Source organism: Choloepus didactylus, chromosome 15, assembly GCF_015220235.1.
Source record: "Choloepus didactylus isolate mChoDid1 chromosome 15, mChoDid1.pri, whole genome shotgun sequence".
Taxonomy (NCBI): domain Eukaryota; kingdom Metazoa; phylum Chordata; class Mammalia; order Pilosa; family Megalonychidae; genus Choloepus; species Choloepus didactylus.
The window spans coordinates 59,362,441-59,384,810 of NC_051321.1; the positions used below are offsets into that span (position 1 = coordinate 59,362,441).

The window sequence follows — 22,370 nt, forward strand, 5'->3', positions numbered from 1 at the left end:
AGGGCTAGCAAAAACAGCAAAAAAAAAAAAAAAAAAAAAAAACAAAATAAAAACAGAGACTTTTTCAGAGTTGGGGTGAACATAATAGAGAGAAGGGCAGGGCTCAAACAGAATCAGGTGCATATGCAAATCCAAATCCCTCCTCTGAAAAGCTGGTTTCTCTGCTTTCTTGATTGTTCCTTAGTCAGCCTCAACTCCTTGTCTTTTAGCATTTCAATGGGCCATTAGATCTGCAAGGACTGTAAATAGTCCATTCTGGACCCTTCCTCCCTTCCTCCCTTCCTCCCTTCCTCCCTTCCTCCCTTCCTCCCTCCCATCCTTCCTTCCTTCCTTCCTCTCTTTTTCTCTCTTTTTTTAAAAACAATTATTCTAAGAAGTCTATTACAGAAAGCCTCAGAGACTTGCAATTTGAGCCCAGGCAAGAGCAGAGCTAAGATAGCTCTGAGAGAGAAAGCAATGTCTAGTGGCTGAGAAAATTGGCTAAACACCCTAACATCCCAAGAAAAGGGGGTGCGTGGCCCAGCTCCAGTGGTAGCCCTCCTTTTGGGAACTCAGACCCCAGGGGCTGGAATCAGAAACCAGCTTCAGTCAGCCACACCCCCGACAGGGTCAGGGTCACCAGGAGAACTAAAGGCTCCACGCCCCCTTACACTGGTAAGGAAGCTGCAGGCTGGCAAGCGCCACCTGCTGGACAGCATAGGAAAAGCACAGAGTCTAAAGGCTTCACAGGAGGGTCTCATTCTCGAGGAATCTCCATACCTTCCTCCTGAGGCCTGGGCCTCTGTGGACTGGGAAAACCTGACTGGGGTTGACCATATCTGAGGAGACCTTCTCACAAAAAGACTACATAGAGGCAGGGCAGGAAACAGAAAAACAGGAGGTGCTGTTCAACTAGAACCTAAGTTAGAGGTCTAGAATAAGCTGAACTGAACACCAAAGGCTAGAGAACAAAGCCAACCAACAAGAAGACCCTAGGTCAAAGAGTGAAAACAAGCTCCAGAATAAACTAATCAAGAAAGTCAGATGCCTAGACAGCTCAAGATAATGAGCCATCCTAGGAAACACGAAAATATGGACCAGCCAAAGGAACAAACTAATAGTTCAACCGAGACACAGGAGTGGAAACAATTATTGCTAAATAAATTAAATGAACTAAAGGAAGAACTAATTGGCGATGTTCACACAAATCTGAATCAATTCAAAAATCAAGTCAATGAACTGAGGGAAGACATAGCAAAAGAGATGAAGAATATAAGGAGGACACTGGATGACCATCACAGAGATTCATAAACCTGAAAAAACAAACGGCAGAACTTATAGGAATGAAGGGCATAATGGAGGAGATGAAAATGACATGATTTTATATGTAGAAAATCCAGAAAAATCTACAGCAAAACTATTAGAGCTAATCAATGAATACAGCAAAGTGGCAGGCTACAAGATCAACACGCAAAAATCTGTAGTGTTCTTATACACAAGCAATGTGAAACAAGAGGAAGAAATAAAAAAAAAATCCATTTACAATAGCAACCAAAAGAATCAAGTATTTAGGAATAAACTTAACAAAGGCCACAAAAGACCTATACAAAGAAAACCGCTACAAGAAATCGAACAGCACCTAAAAAAAAATGGAAGAACATACCGGGTTCTTGGATTGGAAGACTAATTTTAATTAAGATGTCAACTCTAAGTAAACTGATTTATAGATTAAATGCAATACCAATTAAAATCCCAGCAACTTGCTTTGCAGAAATAGAAAAACCAATAACCAAATTTATTTGGAAGGGCAAGTTGCCCTGAATAGCAAAAAATATCTTGGGAAAGAGGAAAAAAGTGGGAGGTCTCACACTACTTGACTTTGAAGCATATTACAAAGCTACAGTGCTCAAAACAGCATGGTACTGGCATAAGGACAGAGATACCAACAAATGGAATTGAATTGAGTGTTCAGAAATAGACTCTGGCATCTACAGACAACTGATCTTTGATAAGGCAGTCAAACCAAAGCAACTGGGACAGAACAGCCTCTTCAATAAATGATGTTTGAAGAACTGGATATCCATTTCCAAAAGAATGAAAGAGGACTCCTACCTCACACCTTATACAAAAATTAACTCCAACTGGATCAAAGACCTAAACATAAGTGCTAAGACCATAAAACACTTAGAAGAAAACATAGGGCAATATCTTCAAGATCTTGTGATAGGAGGTAGTTTCCTAGACTTTACACCCAAAGCATAAGCAACCAAAGAACAAATCGACAAACAGGATCTCCTCAAAATCAAACACTTTTATACATCAAAGGACTTCGTTAGAAAAGCATAAAGGCAGCCTACACAATGGGAGACAATATTTGGAAACCACATATCAGATAAGGGTTTAATATCCCAAATATATAAAGCAATCCTACAACAACAGAAAGACAAACAACCCAATTAAAAAATGGGCAAAAGACATGGACAGACACTTTTCTAAAGAGGAAATACAATGGCTCAAAAACATATGAAAAAATGTTCAACTTTACTGGCTATTAGGGAAATGCAAATCAAAACCACAATGAGATATCATTTCACACCCACCAGAATGGCCATTATCCAAAAAACAGAAAATTACAAGTGCTGGAGGGGATATGGAGAAAGAGGCACACTTATTCATTGCTGGTGGGAATGTAGAATGGTGCAACCACTCTGGAATACAGTATGGAGGTTCCTCAGGAAGATAAGTATAGATTTGCCATATGACCCAGCTATTCCATTGCTAGGTATACACTCAAAGGAACTGAAAGTTAAGACACAAACAGACATTTGTAAACCAATGTTTATTGCAGCATTATTCACAATTGCCAAGAGATGGAAGCAGCCCAAATGTCCATCAACGGATGAATTGATAAACTGTTGTATATACACATGATGGAATATTATGCAGCTGTAAGACAGAACAAAGACATGGAATATATAATAATGTGGATGAACCTTGAGGACATTATGTTGAGTGAAGTTAGCCAGAAACAAAAGGACAAATACTGTATGGTCTCACTAATATGAACTAACATTAATGAGCAAAGTTTGAGAGTTACATGCTGATAACACAGGCTACCAGGAGGTAGAAAGAGGACAGAGAGCAGGCATTTGGTGCTGAAGGACTACAGAATGTTCAGCAGGATTAATTGTATAGATCCAGAAATAGATAGCATAATAGTGGGTGATGGTAGCCACAATATTGTAAGTACACTGAACAAAGATGTCTGTGAGTAAAGCTGAAAGAGGTGGGATAGGGGAATGTATGACACCAGAGGTAAAGATAGATGATAAGGACTGGGACTGTAAAACTTGGCAAAAACTGGAGTGGCCAATGACTGTTACTAAATGTACAAATATAAAAATGTTTTCACATATGGGAGAACAAATGAATGTCAACCATGCAGAGTGTTGAAAAAGGGATGTTATTTGGGAAAAAACATGATCAAAGCAAACTGGAGTCTATGGTCAACAGTAACATAATATGCTTCCATTAAATGTAACAAAGGCAATATACCAATGTTAAATGTGTATGATAGGGGGATATAAGGGAGGGATATGGGATCCTTGGTAGTGGTGTTGTTTTCCATCCTTGCTATTATATTGTATTTTATGATATTTTATTTTTCTTTTTATTATTTGCTTAAAAAACTTTTTTTTTTCATAGTAATTGCTGACTGGTGATAAATGTACAACTATATGATGATACCATGAACAACTGACTGTACACTGTGGATAAGTGTATGGTACGTGAATATATATCAATAAAATTGTAGGAAAAAATATAAATAGGAGTAAAAGTGCTGGAGAAAACATGGAGAGAGGGATGCACCTATTTGCTGTTGATGAGGAGACAGAGTGGTGTAGCCTATCTGGAGGTCAGTGTGGTGGTTCCACGAGAAGCTAGGTATGTGGGGTCTATAAGGTCCTACAACCTCATTATGGGGTATGTACTTGGAAGATCCGAGAGCAGAGACATGAATGGACATTTGCACGCTGGTGGTTATTGAGGCAGTATTCATGATTTGCAATGGGTGAAGGCAGCCTAAGGGTACACCAACTGAGGTATATGCATACAATGGAATATTGAGCAACTACAAGAAGGAGTGAAGTTGTGAGACATGCAACAAGGTGAATGGATCCTGTAGACAGCATTTTGCTTGAAGTACACCAGAAACAAAGGCAAACACTATAATGCCTCACCAATATGGACTAACTACAATGTGTAAACTCAGAACTGAATCTTAGAGCACAGTCTAACAGGGAAATGATTACTGTAATGTTCCCTAGACTGTGAGCTCTTACAGCAGTCAAATCTATTCCTGAATCGTAATGGCTATCCCCAAACTCTGCAATGCTGATCCCTTTGTGTATAACCTGATTGGTCTCTGGAACATTGGGTATCTGTGTGACACCTGAAACTCAGAGCTAGAGCTCGGCAGATAAGAATGTCACTTACTGCATACAGCAACTGTTTAAAAAAAAAAAAAAGCTGAAAAAGAGCCCAGGCTTCAGTTAGAGATATGAATGAAATAGATCTGGTTAAGACTAGGGCAAATTGGGCCAAAGGGTGAAGGTTGAAGCTGACTGTGCATTGGAACTTCAACTTCCACGTAAGACTAAGAGAAGAGATGTTTATTTGGTGCAGTAGCTATATTTTCTAAACAATATAACTTCTACAGTCAGTTTGTTCAAACACCACAATTACATTGAACTTTGAATAGGAAGTGAGATATGGTAGGTTTGTATAGGTTAGAGTGAAATAGCAACACATCCCAAAAGTAATTTGGGCAGAGAATAAATATATATATGCAGGGCCTCCCTGAGGAGCTGGGGGAAAATGCAGAAGCGTTGGACTTCCTCACAGATTGTTGCTGATGTTCTCACAAACATTGAGGACTGATGGCTTGGTGTGCCGAGCTTCTATCATGGGACTTGCCCTTATGAAGCTTGTTGCTGCAAGGAGAGGCTAAACCTGCTTATAATTGTGCCTAAGATTCTCTCCAAGTGCCTCTTGGTTGCTCAGATGTGGCCCTCTGTTTCTAACTAAGCCACCTTGGCAGGTGATCTCACTGCCCTCCTCCCTACGTGGGACCTGACTCTCAGGGGTGTAAATCCTCCTGGCAACACAGGATATGACTCAGGAGGATGAATGTGGACATGGCATCATGGGATTGAGAACATCTTCTTGACCAAAAGGGGGATGCAAAATGAAATGAAATAAAGCTTCAGTGGCTGAGAGATTCTAAATGGAGTCGAGAGGTCACTCTGGTGGACATTCTTACGCACTATATAGAGAACACTTTTTAGGTTTTAATGTATTAGAGTAGCTAGAAGTAAATACCTGAAACTACCAAACTCCAACCCAGTAGCCTGGACTCCTAAAGACAATTGTATAACGATGTAGATTACAAGGGGTGACAGTGTGATTGTGAAAACCTTGTGTATCAAACTCCCTTTATCCAGTGTATGGATAGATGAGTAGAAAAATGGTGACAAAAACTAAATGAAAAATAGGGCGGGATGGGGGGGGATGATATGGGTGTTCTTTTTTACTTTTATTTTTTTATTCTTATTCTGATTCTTTCTGGTGTAAGGAAAATGTTCAAAAATAGATTGGGGTGATGAATGCACAACTATATGATGGTACTGTGAACAGTTGACTGTACGCCATGGATAATTGTATGGTATGTGAATATATCTCAATAAAACTGGACTAAAAAAAATTCCCCAAATCCCAGAAATAGAGACAGTTAATTTATAAATAATAAAATTAGGTATGTGCATAGTTAGCAAGTCTTGGCAATATTTTTTTTTTTTTTTTTTTTTTTTTTGACTAACATATTTCTCCTTTAATGATGCTCCTCAAACAAAACAGTTAGCAAAATATTTGAATTTCCATGTATAGTGTCACATTTTAATGTAAACAACATATAAGGTACCAAAAGTTTTACTGGTGGAAAAAAAAAAACAAACCTTAAAGCGGCACGATTCTTTATACCACTGGAGAAGGGGGGAAAGCCAGATTACAAACATTTATACATGCATAGTGAGAAAAAAAGTATTTTACTAAATTCACGCATTTTTAAAATAGTTATCGAGTCTACTAAGCACCAACAATCCTAAAAATTTTTCAGCTTCATGATTTGTTAAAAAAAAAAACCCAACACTATCAAATTAACATTAAAAACAAGCCTGAAGTTGGCTTGTCCAAAAAATAAAATAACTAAGTGTGCCAATGTTTTTTCACATTTCAAAAAACAGTGGCATACTAAAAACACCTGCAAGAATGCCTTTAACTCTATCCTACAGTGGATGGAGATTACAACAGCACATCATACATAGTCCAAAAACTATAAAAGTTTTAGAATGCAGCATCCTGTCACAAAAAAAAAAAAAAAAAAAGCTGATAAAACTTAAAGTATTTAGAAGATGCTGCCCCTTTATTTTAAAAAAATTTAAATGAATTTAAGCAAAAATAACATACATTTGTACATCAACTGGCCATTTCTGGTACAGAAACCCAGCATATGGTAATATTACTGAATAAATGTAAATGCTACTTACAGTTTTTTTTCTTTTTAAATACATTTTAGACAACTTTTTTCTTTTTTTTTTAATAGTTGCACAATTAACCTCTTAGCTGCTAGCTTGATGCAAACATATGTAACAATACACAAATTTAAAAATACTTTTTATTCTACATAAAAGCTGTCAAAATTCTGACACATCAAAAATGCAAAATAATGGAATATACTTTTAAAAAATTAGTTGCAAGTCTAGCAGCAAAGCAATTAAGTGAGAACATATTTAATATTAAAAACAAAGGGAAATGTGCATCTATAGATGAAGTCCAACTATCTTAATTCTATTGATATGAACAGAAATTAAAACATTCCCCCTTGAGGGAAAAAAAGTGATCATTTAAAATAGGAGTAAAAGCCATTGCTGCCTGATGAGCTCCCCAGGCTAAGTTCTTGGAAAAGAGAAAGAGGGTCACTACCCTTCTTGGCCTGCTCAGGCGGGGGCCTTGGCTTGGGAGGGGCTCGCAGAGCACTGGCATAGGACATGGTGGGCTTGCTCCCCGCAGAGGTCTGCTGGCTACTGCTGTTGGCCGACTCGGCGAGCTGCTTGTTGGGCATGAGTGGGGGGAACTGGCCGAGATGCTGCAGCACATTATAGTTGAAGGAACTGGATAACTCGAGGTTTTCAGACTTCAGTTGATCCTCAAGGGGGATGACAGTTGTGGGAGGAGCTATCAACTCTTGGGGCTGAGCTGTCCTACTGGATCCATTGCACGGAATGTTCTGGTAGGGGACAGATGAGGTGGTGTTTACCCAGGACTCCGGGGATGAAAAGTTGATAGAAGATTGGTTATTATGGTCCTGAAGCTCTTTACACTGAGCAAGACTGTCTTGAGGAGTGTTTAGTTCTTCAGAACAAGGCTGGACTGAGCTAGATGAGATTCTTCTTTGGTACAAGGGCCGACCAGGTCCTCTGGGTTCATACTCTTCTAAGCTAGGGAGCGAAGAAGAAGACACTGTTCGAGATGACAATGGGTGAAATGGCTCTTGACCAACAGCATGTTGATGATTCTGAATTTGTACAAAAGGGTTTTGCGGTGGCCTGTGAGGCAACGGAGGTAGGCCATAGGGAAAACCTGGCCCCATTAGATGATTCTGTTGTAAATTAGCAAAAGTCCATGCTCCATCAGGTGCCAGGTACTTCAAGGGAGGAGGGGCAATGTGTTCAGATGGCAACGAGAAATGTGAGCTGAATATCTGGGGTGGTAGGCGCTGCGGAAATGCTGGGCTACTGGCTACTTCAACGTCTCTGCTGTTGTCACCAAAGTTAGAAAAGTGGCTACTGTGGTCTGAACTGGATGGGGGAGATGGGAGTGCTGGTGGGCTCCTAGTCTGAACTTGTCTATATTGCAAAAGTCTTGATTGAGGTGGTGGCATTTCAGCTAGCTCCCGTGTTTCACTTTGATCACGACTGGACAGTTCTCTGATTAAGTCTTGAAACCTTGAGTATGTTGTTTCTGCTTCATTTTCAGCACTGCTGGTGAGCTTCCAGTCTGCCCTTACTTGTGGATGATGTAACCCAATGGGAGGCTGAGGGAGATGTGGGAGGTGAGGGTGGTGGTGGTGTGGATACGGAGGACCGCCATGGCTGAGATAGGCAGGATGCTCAGTCCACTGCTGCAACCGCGCTTGCTGCTGCCTAAATGTTTCCAGAGTGATGCTCCCAGGCACACGATGATCTAAAGCCTCCCTGATAGTCAATCCCGAGGAGCTCTCCTCAATGAAGTTACTCAGATGTGAAGGAAGAATGGGGCTGGGCTGTGGAATGGCCCTCAGGGGACTATGGCCTTCTTGCAGCGTGGGAGGGGGCTGCTGCTCAGGAATCACAGCCTCTGCAGGAGGAGACTGCGCCTGATGACAAACTGCATTATTAAAAAAAGCGTTGTTGGGTCCTGTCTGGTATGCAGGAGAAAGTTGAGGAGGTGGCTGCTGAGTCTGCTGATTCATCTGATTTTGCTGCTGGACTACCTGATTTGGTTGGGGTGGCATTTGATTTGGTTGTTCAGGTAAATTACTCTGCTGTTGATTTAACAAGTTGTGCTGCTGTGGAATAGGAAATGGTGGCCTTGGTAACTGGGGAAGGGGATGAAAATGGCGATTAGGGATTGCATACTGTGTATGAGGAGCAGGAAGAGGAAGATTTAGGTGTCTTGGGTTGAGGTTATCTTTGCGATGAAATTTGGTATTGGGATAAACAATACCAGGACGTGATTCAGGACTTCTATTCTGTGGATTTGATTCCAAATCAACCTGTTTTGGTTCTGTAGGCTTTTTCTCTGGTGTTCGAATCTTATTAATTTCAGGTCCAGGATTATTTGTATCACTTTTACCGTTTCGATTCTGTTCATGCTGATCCTTCTCCTGATGCTGATTTTGTGGCTGCCCTATGCTGACAGGTGGGTGATGTCCAAGGCCATAAGGTATGGGAGACCCACGTCCATGTGTCTGTAACAGGTTCATATTATAGGCCATTGCTGCCTGGTGTGTAATGATTCGAGGATCAACTGCAAACCTACCCTGGTATCCTGTCCATGGTACAGGTAAAGGCACCGACATAACTACGTTCCCTCCATAGACAGCAGGTACATAAAGAATACTTGTCCCAGTGTGGGGATCTATTCTTTGAACAGGGCTTGGAGATTTCCCCAAATTTGGGTGAGGTCCAAGAGGAGGTGGAGGAGTATATGCTCTAATAGGATTGCCAATAAGTACAGAAGGATTGGGCTGAACAATTCCATCATTCTGGAAATGATCATTCTGGGTATGATGGAGGCCTTTCCCCTTAGGTGGCGACTGCTGTTGTTTGTTGGTATTTCCTGAATGCTGCAGTCTTAGAGCCCGGGGGATAAATTCAGGTGCCAGTGGATTCAACACATACGTCTTCTTTAGTTCTAAAGCCTCTAACTGAGCTTTGATCTGTTCAAAAGTGATTCCGTGTAGGCTATTATTTTCATGACATAGGGCAATAAACCGCTCCCAAAATTTCCTGCATCTTCCAATAGAGCACAGAGCAATGGGATCACCCACCACAGCAACCAGGGATTGTGCTCTTGTGATGGCAGTATTAAGAAGCTTGTAGTTAGATAAAAATCCATAATCTAAGTCCTCTGTGGAATCTTCTAGCAGTTGCTCTTTCTTTTTAATTGGCGTCTGTTTATGTTTACAAGTATGCCTTGTACGCACCGTGCTAAGAAACAAAACTCTGAATTGCTTTCCTTGAACATTTAGCACCCGTTCAACATTAACATCAGACAATCTCTTTTTTCGAAGTTCAGCACGTATCCTAAACACTTGGTCAGCATATGGAGTCACCACACCAATACTTCCATCATCTAACTTCCCCCACGCTACTGGCCACTTCCTTCTTAACTCTTCTACACGTTCCACCACTTCAAATACCTCTGCATTATTATAAAAAGCTGTGCTATTTTTTTCTTGTACATCTTCCCCTCGTGCTGTAAAGAAAGTTAGTGGGTAGAAATCCTTGTGAGCTGGTTGCTTTCCACTGGCCATCAGTTTGCCCTCATAGAAAAGCTCAGATGTGTAATTGATGATAGCTTCATGGGAGCGGTAGTTCTCACACAGGAGGATCCTACAAGGAAACTCGGAAGGGTAATGCTCATACAGTCGATCCAGTAATGAAACATGCAGGTTTCTCTCCCTAGCAAACTCGCTGTAAACAAAAGGACTGAGCTGCATGTGGTCTCCAGCCAAGACAATCCGAGTGCTCTTAGTTGCTAATGCTAGAGGCATAATGGTTTCACACTCCATGGCCTGTGCAGCTTCATCTAATAGAATGTGCGTAAAAATCCCAGGTTCAAGGTCCAACTGACAGAGGTACTGGGAAGTATTCAATGTAACAACAACCACTCGATGTTTAAGTATATCTTCTTTCTGTGGCATCTGAAAGGTGGAATGTGCGCTTGAGATCAAACAGTACTGATGCACAACTGGGTGGACAGTCTTTACCCAGCGATTTCTGAAATATACCCTGAGAGGTCTTGCCTGGGGATTGCCTGCTTCTACATATGGATGTAAATAATCCTTTATGTAGAGATCAGCAGCACTATTAGAATGGGTGCAAATGAGAATCCTAGTCTCCTGTTGTTGAAGTATGTGCTTAACAGCCTGAGCTAGAGTGAATGTTTTGCCTGTCCCATAGGGTCCGATGATAAGAACAGGAGGCAGCTGTATTGAAAGCGGAGTAGTAATGGCCAGAACAGCCTCTTTCTGTTTTGCATTTAGTCGAGGATCCAACTGCTCATCCCACTGTCTGTTGGGACTCCAAGGAATGGTAGGAGTCATAGTGATGTCTGGAAACAAAACCCCATTGTCCTTGATCCTATCTAATGCATAATGCATTTCACAGAGGGGTAATCGATTTAACTGAAACTGAAGTTCGACCTGTGTGTCACAATCAGGTCGAAGGTTAAGTTCTTCACAGCATTCCCTGGATAACCTTAAAAATATATATTCTTTTGTTTTTTCTTCAATAGTAGCTTCATAAACCTTCTCTTTGGTTCCCTGGGTCTGTACTAACTTCTCTTTAGGGACTGGTAATAAATAAACAGCATTGACTTTGGTCATGACCAGTCGTCCAGCCAAAGTATCTTCAGAAAGTGTTTCAGTCAGCTTAAAGCGACCAAATAGCTGTCCATTCTGAGCATACTTTGCACCCCCAGAAACACCAGTGAGCATGAAGCTTGCTAGAATCTGCAATTGCACTTTGAGGTTGAACTTGCTGACTTCTTTATACTGGGCTATCTCCTCAATATAAAGAAGGTCATGCAACCGTGACTGATAGTTGGTCTTGGTCAATGATTTATCTAAAACGGACTGGGTAAATAGCTGGTCAGCAGAGAGAGGAATTTGGTATCTGATAAGAAGGCTCTTCTCCAAATCAGTAGTTTCATTAGGCTCAAAATCTATAATAGTCTTAGAAGAAGAATCCCAACGCTTAGCTGTGGTTACTAACTGCTGTCTTGCATGCATCAGGTATTCAAGATCTTCTGTAGAAGCTGCATCAATCATTACTCTTTGCATGAGTACTGGCTCCAATCCAAAGTCGAAAACTATAGTTTGGCGAAAAGTTCCAAATATTTCTGTGTTAAATGCTATTCCGACTTTATACACGTAATGATCTAATCCATTTTGGACCATCTTTCCTCCTATCCATTCTTGACAGTTTTCTGGGACTTCTTGTGATACCTGGGTAGTACTATCTCCGGCAGATATTGCAATGATACTAAAATGAGGACGATGAGCATCATAAAGCAATGCTACACGATACAGCATTCTTGCAGGCTTACAAGTGAGAGCAAAGGTCCATGTTTGATGAGATTTTTTGGTGTTGACAGTAACTGACAGATCAGGATGATGCTCTACTTTTACTCCTTCTATACATTCACTAAGCACTTTTTCAGGTGATAACGAATTCATCCACTTTTCAATCAAGGTTTCCATGTAACTGCCTGAGAGCTGTTTATTCTCATTTTGCTGTTTCAGTTTTATCAACCGTGAAGCATATCTTTTCTGCCATTCTGCTAGTTCTTCCTGGGAATGTGCTGAAGTACACTGGGCACCATACCTACAGATTCCTTGCTCTAAAAATCTTTTACACAAAGTATATTCCTCGCTGCTTGTGATTCCCCTAGGTGGTGGGCGGAAATGCCAACCATTACAAGATCCTTCTTCTAAGTCTTCCACATGATAATCAGAGAGGACGTTACTAGTTGCTGTCTCTGTTTCTGTGAGAAGTGTTTTTAGTCTTGTCAAATCTTTTGTTACCATCCCATTCAGGGACTCTCCTGTCAGTGACTTGGCAAGAATGTTGGATACAAGCTGGAGCTTTCCTTTCAGCTGCATGCAGCACAGCACTGCCTGAAAGGCACCATCTCCCTTGGCCAGTCCTTCTCCCAACACATGCCTACAATCTTCATCAGCTTGCCCATAGTTTTTCAGTTGCAAAAATGAGGCAATTCTGTAAAGGAGACTTTCAATTTTGATGCGTTCTATCTCCAATGGACATGGCCCTGTGAAGTCTGCCAGGGAGTACTGGCCTAGAGAAAGGAGGGCCTCTGTGCAGTGCTTGAGGGCCATTTCATAGTCTTGCTTTTTAAGTGATTCACACGCTTGTTCACATGACTTCTCAGCTCTTCTGTCTTCCATGACTCAGGGACAAAAATCCTGCAGTTCACTGCACTGGGTATTACCCAAATAGCCCATCAGAGCTCTCTATAATTTCTTACACATCTCACCAGTACTGTAGTTCATTAGTGATCAATTGCTTCATCCAATTCCTGTCATTACTTTCTACGCCATCTTGGATCCACTTGTCAACGTCCCCACAAAGCCTTGGCAATATTTTTAATGACCATATACTATTCTATCATATGCATATACTATAATTGATTAAACTCTTATTTTTCAACATAAGCATCCCACTATAATAACAACAATAATTTGAAGAACATCCTTGTACCTAATTCTTGTCTACATTTCTGATTCTTTGATTAGTATGGAATTATAACTGTAAAATTGTTAGATCCACAAACAAAGACATTTTTAAGGTTCTTGTTTATAGACCTAAAATTGCTTTTGAGAAAAAATTTACCAGGTTGAAGTTAAAAAAAAAAAAAAAGTGAAAGACCGCTTCATTTTAAGTTTAATAATATAGTGTAAATAGAATGTAATGGACCTTTGTGAGGTTTTTAATTTAAGCTTTATCTGCCATAAAGCTAAAACTCTGGAGAAAGCAGGAAACATTATTTTGATGACAACTTGATAAACAAAGAATCACCTATCACCCATCACCAAAGTGCAAGCAGACAAAATAGGAAGGGGAACGAGACACAGGCAATGTTTCTGGATCTATGCAAATGCTCGGCTAACCTGGAGCTTTCTGGGTGGAATTTCTTGGGTTGTTTTTCTTTATGCTCTAACACCAAGGATAAGGTATCTGACAAACAAGGTGTGGCCTCATTCCTGAATGAGTGGCTGTCACACCAGTCTTATCAGAAGGTAGTAATAAGGATTAAGAGCCTTAACCCTATCATTTTGCTGCTGTTTTTATTTGTCTTGTAGGGTGTAATTTTAGTGTTTCTCTTTTAAATGGCTCTTAATGTGTTTGGCCAAAGGGGAAACCAGAGCAATAGGTAAAAGTCAAATGTTTCACCATCTGTCTCTATCAGGTTTGCCTGATTGCAGCCTCAGCAGCCCTGCCTGGGGTGCCCTAGCTTCATTTTACAAATAGGTCAAATCTATCAATTTTGGCCAGCAGCCCTAGGTTTACAAAAACACAATGGCCTTTTCCCCAATCCCATCCACTCTTCTTTTTTTAATACCACTTATGAAATCATTATCAGAGTGTTAATGTTCATAGTAAAAACAGTACTTGTCTTGACTTTCATGCCTGAAATTTCTAAGTGGAAACAAAGATATGTATATATGTACACCTAAAAACTAATAAAACACATGGGGTAATCCTACATACAGACCCTCATCTTGTTTTACTCTACCACATATCCAGAACATCTTCATATCAATGAGTAGAGTTCTATCTTTTTCCTTTTTTTTAAAAGAACAACATAGTCTATGTATGTCTCTAATATATTTTTTTAAATATTTCCCATCAATGTCACAATGTAGATCCCAGTATACTCATGGGCATGTATGTCTATGATGAGTTTCTAGGTCAAAGAGTATTGCAACAAAATAATCTTTCAATAAGGACAAAGCAAAACAGAGAATGAATTTCCGAAAAAGGTGTAATGTTTTAAGGAGGATTTCATAAATGAAACTGTCTGATAAATTTTCCATTCTAAAGGAGGCTTAAGTGGCATTTGTTCTTTTTGTTTGTTTGTCTGTTTGCTTTTTAAACAGAGACTCCAGTAATGATTTAGAGATCCAACAATGACAGTTAAAAAAGAAGGTTTGGTGTAGAGGAAAGAGTGGGAGACGAAGTCATGTTACAATTGGTCAACGAATACACAATCCTAGGCAAATCACTTCTTGGGATTTCAGCGTTTTCATTTGTAGAAAGTGATGGAAGATCTTTAAACTATCTTTTAGTCTGTTTTTCTGTGCTTCATCTGCCACTTGGTACTTGTAGTAGTATTGTTGATGAGAGATGCTGGCTAAACCTGGAAGTCAAGGCCCTGTGAACATGGGGCCTGTTGGCAGGGAGTCCAAACTTTACCCAGATTAGCACTTGTGGATGGATGCAAGGGGCAATTATCAGATATTTGGGGAGAACATTTTTCATGTTTCAGATATTGCCTCTCTCATCTCCCCCCCCCCCCCCCCCAGATATTTGCTCATCTGTTGCAGGAAGAATTTTGGCCAACACGCCACTTGATCCAAACTTCAGAATCTTCATAGTAAGAAGTGATCTCAGAATGTCAGTGTTGCTCCTGTGGTTTGAGTAACTTTGTTTTTTTCTGTCTTAGAGGCTGATTTCCAGAAAGTACTTCCATGAAATGGGTACCTTGGTATTTACAAACCTTGCACCGATAGATCGACGACTGACATTTTCTGGATTCTGATTCTAAATCCCTCACTTACACAAACCATTAATATTTAAAGATGCCTTAAAATACTACTGTCTTTTAGACCACTGTGAGTAAACAGTACATCCATACTTTCAATTTAATCTAATTCCAGGTACAAGGAAAAGGCTTAATAAATGATAGCAATTATTATTATAATGACAGAAGGAGAGCAGTTTTGCAAGATCCATTTAAGAAAAGATAAAATTCAGGGCTAGGCCCATGGTAAACACAAAGAAAATATCAGAGAATATGACCATAGAGATGAAAAGTAGAGTAGGGGTTCTGAGAAGTGGGGGAAGGGGCAATGGGGAGTTAAGAAATGAAAGTAGGGCTTCTGTTTGGGGTGAAGGGAAACTTCTAGAAATGGATGGTGGGAAGGTGATAGCATTGCAACATTCTAAATGTGATTAATCCCACTAATGGCATGCTAGGGAGGGGGTGGAATGGGAAGATTTAGGCTATATATATGTTTCCACAATTAAAAAAAAAAAAAAAAAAGAAGTCTAAATAGATGACAATTAAATACCAAGGATGATCCTGGATGGGATCTGACGATGGAGGAGAGGAGACTCAAAGGGATACAGATGGGACACACACACACACAAAAAGGAAATATAGAATGTAAGCTTTGTATCAATGTTGAATTTCTTGAACTTCTTAGCTGCCCTTAATGAGACTGAATAAAAGAATGTTCTTGTCCATGGGAAAGGTATATGTGAATTATATTGTTTGTTCAAAGATATGTGCAGCTTGCTCTCATATGTTCAGAGGACAGAGCAATAGATGATGGATGACAGATAGGGAGGGAGGGAGGGAGGGAGAGAGGGACGGAAGGAAAGAAATGGTGGTGTGACAGGATGTTAAAGGTGGTGGATTGGGGTATCGGGGGAAGGGGGTCGGGGTATGCTGGAGTTCTATGTATGGGGTTTGTACTCTTTTTGCAACTCTTCCTGTAAGATTTAATTTATTTCAAAATAAAATGTATTAAATTAAAAAAAAAATTCAGGGCTAGGAAGACTTTCAAATACATCAATAAGATTGAAGAGAGCTGGAATAGAAAATATAACTTCTCTATCTCAAATAATATAAAAAAGTTTAGTGGTTTAGTGATAGAATATTCTCTTCTAAATTCTAAAATTTATATTGAGTTTTCTCCTAATAAAGCACAAACCCGGCATTACTTCCTATTCACTCTTTATTCATCATGAGGTTTAGCAAATCTAAGGATCTGTCTTCAGCAAAACCATTCCACACTTTGGGTTTCACCTGAAAGCCCAGATTACAAGGGAAATCAAACCAAAAGGAAGTACAAGTTCACCCTTGACTGTGAAATGTTCCTTTTAGGACCCTACTGCCTGATATCTCTAAGTTCAACTTGGATTTCTTTGAGGAGGGATAAAAAAGGAGGGTGAAGGAAAAGGCTAGGATAACTCAAACAGAACTAACGAATTACTAATAAGCTTAATGAGTTTTAAAAGGTCCCTAGAATTTAGGTTCTGAAATGAATTGCCTCAGACAGTAGACATATGACTCACAAACTTTGGCCATCGAGGTAGGCTAAGACGTCTGAAGTCAGCTGACTCACCCAGCCTTCAGCCCAGTTTCATAAGAATTGGGACTGGCTGCCTACTTCTGTCTCTCTGATTGTGAGTATCAAGCATTTAAATGTATGGAGAATATGAGATCCTTCTTAAGAATAGCCAAACAAATTGCTCATGCACAGATGGGCTAGGTTAGTGAAAACAGATTAGTAATCATTTTTAGTTCCTGATGATGAAAAAACTGCTCTGAACACCCATCTTGCTGGATTCTTGACTCACCAGATAAAACAAGTGATACTTGATGAGGATCCAGACCAGAACTGAAGAGGAACGATGGCCTGATGCCACAGAGCCACAAGACCGGTCCAGAGAGCACGTAGAGATGCTATATGCAGAACTTGTTTTTAAGACTAGATGCCACATACAAATTATAAGCAGAGAGTTTTCCAAATAAGATGAAAAGATGTTCACAATGAGGGAATAATGAAAGTAGTCAGCAACAGTTTTCATTGGAAATATTGAGGAAGTCGAAGGCATTTGTCTGCACTCAGCTCTCTAGTGATGTGTGTTCCTATAGTATTTTTTTTTTTTTCTTTTAGGGGCATAGAGATTTAGTGTGGGTAGTTTGGCATAAGGGAAAGAATCCAGGTCAAGGAACTGATTCTCAGTGAACCATGTGGCCCCAAAGAACATCCAGGCCTTCGCAAGTCTCAGTTTCTTCACCTAATAAATGAAAGGGTTGTATTGTATTGGTGTTTCCCAAGCTTGCTTGAACATAAGGATCACCTGGGGGTACTTGTTAAAAACACAGATACACCTCACCTCACCCAAGCCTGTTGAATCAGAATCCATGGGGCGAGGCCTGAGAATTGACATTTTAACGAACACTTTGGGTGAGACTTATGTTCAGACATGTTTGGGAAACACCAGATTAGATGATCAGTAAGATATCTTTCAGCTGTAATATTGCTCAATGAGCCTTCAAAACAGCAAGTCTTTTTTTTTTTTCTTCCCAAATTGGTGAGGTAAGAATCAAATGGAAAACAGATCAAGCTAGGCTATGGGTGGAGAGATATCGGTGGGATGCTCTGTGACTAAATTAGGATGCAGATGAAGATTGTCTTTGGGTATAACTCACTTTAGGTACTCCAGTGACTACATGTGGTCCCTGCTCTCCAACAACTCCTCTGCTCAGGAAGGGCCCAATCAATTCACCCGGGAGTTTAACTGGTTAAAGAGCCTTCCCACATTTTCCCTCTGGCATATTAACAGGATCTGAAGCCAACAGAACTGAGGAATCAAGAATGTCAACAAGCAGGCAATGACCTCACTTACTCAGAAAACTGCACTGAAGTAGTCCCATGTGGAGAAGAAGAGCCCGCATCGGTTCAAGCACCCTGGAATAGGATGTTCATCCCCTAAGCAGAGAATTATTCTGGAAATCAGAACAAAATTAGTGCTGCCATTACAGAGCACAAGCTCTGGGCAGCCTCCTTGAGCAGTTTTAATCTCTTCTCACAAAGTCATCTGTTCACAAGGGACACTGGGGAAACCTTGTTTAGAAGACTGAAAATTCATAAATCATAAACTCATTCTTCATGTATTTGACATTAATTATTAAGGTTTCTTATGCACTGTCCTAGGCCCTCTGTATATAGCAGTGAACAGTACAGGTTCCTGAGCTTGAATTCTAGACAGGGAGATAAGCAATAAATGAACATATAAATAAGACCATTTTATCGGGTGGTAAATAGTATGATGGAAACAAACAGACAAATGGTCTTAGAGAGTGACTGGGGAGTATAGAGCCTACTCTATAGGCCATGCTAAGGACATTTGGGAAGGAAGATTTAGACATGACCTTTCCCACTTCCAGATGAATATGTGTCTCTGTATCTGGTGAGTGAAAAACTGAAGCCCAGAAAGGATAAATGATTTACCCTTTGGTGAGATTAGAGTCCAGGTTTCCTAGGGTTTGGAGGAATACTTTTTTTCCTGATAAACTTAACTTTCTGAATGATGCTCCCAATGGGTTGGTTTTAGTTTTGCCTCACAGGTGCTGCAGATGCATTTCTCTGAGTACTGTCGTATTTGTCGCAAGCTAGGGTTTGAGTGATGAAATGGGCTGGAGCTCTGGAGCAGTATGAGACTTTCCAACCCAAAGGCAGAGGGATCTTAGAAGCCTATTTTCAGGAGATTAAGGGACAATGATGAGTCATTAATGGTGAGATTCTCCAGACTTTGAAAATCACTTGCCAAAGACGATGGGAAAACGGTTTGTTCTCAGTCAAGGGAGATCTGGTTTGATTTGCTCACCAAAAATGAGATCAGTCCCAATCTTGTCCATTCTGTTAAATAACATGAAAGCTATTTTTACCATCGATGTATATAGCATCACTTCCATCCAGACTCCTGGCAATGCCTAAATCCTTCTATTGCAAGAAAATAAAGCAACTCATTTCTTTTAAAATGTGTTGACTCAGTCTACTCTGTCTTGTTTACTTAACAAAGTGGATGAATCTCATGGTCAATCGTGATGACATTTCTGAAGCATTTAACAAAATATTAGTTGTTTTAAAAATGATTTTTCAGCATTGGTACAAGATAAGCTGTCCATTCTAAACAGTTCTATGACAATTTGTGTTTCTTTTTCTTTGATGCTTGGAAGGTAGAATTTTATACTTGTGAAGCTCTTGGAAATAATTGCCTCTTTGGTATTTGGTTTTCTATACTGTAGTATTTTATGACTGTAACTTTTCCTTTCTTGACCAGCCTCACTAATGCACTAGCTTGAACATATTTGTGAAGGTTGCTTACATGCATGTAAAGGAGCCACCGCCATCTGGTGTATTATAGAGGATACTACAATTAGCATATACTTTGCAATTCCACCAGACAAGCAGCCCAAGTTTCCAGATCATGAGAATTTTCCTCTAGACAGGCCAGAAAGTTCCAGTGGCCATACAAATTTAATAGAATAAAATCTTGACTAACTGGTAAAGTATTATCCCCTTTGTGGGTTGAGGAGGGCACAGGGCACCACATTTTGTACTTAGGAGAAAAAAAAGCAATAGGCAAAAAAAAAAGAAAAAAAAGTGATAACTCAGATTTGGTTAAATAAGAAAATTCTAGATTATGTCCAAGTTATTTGTATTAGCACATAAGAAATGTAATGTTCAGAGGAATGACTTTGATGCCCTATAAGACCTTGGTCATTAATGAGGCCCACTACTTCTTAAAGCAGAGAGATTTTCATCAACAAGTTTTAGGAGATAAATATTACCAGAAGTCTTTTGAATCCTTGTTGACCAATGTCATTGCACTTACTAAGTTTTTGCTTGCTGTGGAGTAGAATCGATCGACTGAGGATGTAAATTCTAAAAAACTAATTAGAATCCAGTAAGGTTTAGTTCCACCCAGTGCCAGGAACAGAACATATCTGAGCAGGCTCATCTGTATAGTGGTGATAATAATCATGTCTATTTTATAGATCAGTTAAGAATAGCAAATGCCAAGCTCAGTGCATGGTACATAATTGTGTTCAGAAAAATTTTACTAGTAATCTCTCTCACACACACACAATAAGCATTTCAAACAAGACCTATAAGCAGGTGGACTTTTCACTATTAACTCTCTTACAAACTTCTTATAAATTTTCTTTAGCTAAGAAGGATTGAAATGTATGTTTGAAAAAAATGTGTCCTCTGCTCTCAGTGATTTTAGAATTAGAGACCATTTTGGATTTTGTTTTTAAAAGTTTTCCTCAATCTATACCTCTAGATACAAACATAGGTGTCTGTGAGTGTTTTAGAGGCTAGAATTGGGTAGAGGCAGGGAAATGTGGATAAATTCTGTTAAATAATTGGCTGTTTTTTCAAATAATGATTTGTAAGCAGCAGTTGGCTTAATCTAACAGTTCTTTTAAAAAAGCATTGTGTAGTTTTCTGAAATGCATCTGAAAATGTTAATCTATAATAAGCTTTAGGAAAACTTCTTCATGGTTTTCTTATTCTCTGGAAGAATCTATGCATTTAATAGAGTAACTGTCAAATTTTAAATAGAAAATGAATATTTTTTCCCAAAGGCTTTGAGAATAATTATTTTAAATACATTTTAGGAAATGATTCCATAAGCAAGTGCAATGATGGAAGCAGACAGGCTGAAAGGGATTTTTAGGCAAGTTCTTTTTATCTCTAGCTATATCTTCCAGTAAGTTAACAAATAGCCAGATCAACAAGTTAAGGTGCAACTCACAAACCTTTTTCCTTCTAAATTTATATATATACATACACACACATATATACCTACGTGTATATAATTATGTGTGTATGTAAACATGTACTTGTGTGTGTGTGTGTGTGTGTGTGTGTGTGTGTGTGTGTGTCTGTATAATTCAAAGGTTGTAAGATGGGCAGAAAAAGCACTCTTTTGAAAATGACCAGAAATGTGAAACCTTGAGAACCATGTGCTATACCACTAGGGGGTGACAGCTGATAATGAATCAGCTTCCCTTAAAATGAGACAAGCCGGTTTTTTAGGTGTTCGAGTAATATTTCTTCTTTCATTGATTGCCTGGTGATATTTGGCTCGATATGTTTTATTTGCTGAACATGCTTCATGTCCAGCATTATTCCTGTTGGGATACACAGCATGGCCTGATGGAAGCACAGCTAATGCTGGAAGGATTTGTAGATTTCAAGTAAGTCGGGAAAATTAGTTAACAGATAGGAGCATTCATTCACTCCGTCAATCATTTAATATATATACTGAGAGTTCATAGGCACTGGGATATAATGGTGAACAAGAATATAACATCTGTCCTCAAGAAGTTAATATTGTAGAAGGGAAGATTGGAAAAACCAGGCAAACAGACACTTAAAATAATTGTGAGTTTTAACCTGAAAGTTAAAAGAAAGAAAAATGAGAGTGGTGTAGAGAATAATGGGAGTCAGGGCAGAGACACTAGACAGATCAAGTAAATACCTTTACTGAGGCTTCTGCTCTTCTCTAGCTGACCAGGGGTTCCAGAGACACTCACATCATGCCCTACGTTGGTTGCCTTCCACTTGTAGAGACTCTGGTAAAATTGTCATAACTCAGTGTTTTGGTGGCTTCAACACCTGGATTATCATTGGTGGATTGTGTCTAGCCTCAGCATCCCTCCTCAGCACTTGTTCCAGTTTGCTAATGCTGCCATTATGCAAAATACCAGAAATGGATTGGCTTTTATAAAGGGGGTCTATTTGGTTACAAATTTACAGTCTGAAGACCGTGAAAATGTCCAAATTAAGGCATCAACACAAGTATACCTCCAGCAAAGGAAGGCCAATGGTGTCTGGTGTTAGCTGGAAAGGCACATGGCTGGCGTCTGCTGATCCTGGGTTGTGTTCCAGCTCCTGCACATTCTTCAAAATGTTGCTATTGGGGCATTTTGTCCTCTCTTAGCTTCTCTAGAGCAAACTCTGGGCTCGTATCTCCAAAGCATCAGCAAAAGTCTGCTTTCAACAGCCATCTCCAAAATGTCTCTCTAAGCTGCAGCAGCGAGCTCCTTCTGTCTGAGCTCTTTTATTGGACTCCAGTGATTAAATCAAGACCTATGGTGAATGGGAACGGCCACACCTCCACGGAAATAATCTAATCAAAGGTATTACCCACAGTTGGGTGGGTCACATCTCCATG

General features: G+C 39.7%; 1 protein-coding gene across 1 annotated transcript; it reads right to left on the reverse strand.

Moving 5' to 3' along the window:
• Nucleotides 1-5,960: 5,960 nt before the first annotated feature.
• Nucleotides 5,961-12,930, reverse strand: LOC119510055 (probable helicase with zinc finger domain). The gene has a single exon (XM_037804092.1). The coding sequence runs from the start codon at nucleotides 12,767-12,769 to the stop codon at nucleotides 6,938-6,940; it is 5,832 nt and encodes a 1,943-aa protein (XP_037660020.1). The 5' UTR covers nucleotides 12,770-12,930; the 3' UTR covers nucleotides 5,961-6,937.
• Nucleotides 12,931-22,370: the final 9,440 nt, after the last annotated feature.

Bases quoted from the DNA above. Each gene is read 5' to 3' on its own strand.
- LOC119510055 (XM_037804092.1), bottom strand. From the start codon at position 12,769: ATGGAAGACAGAAGAGCTGAGAAGTCATGTGAACAAGCGTGTGAATCA.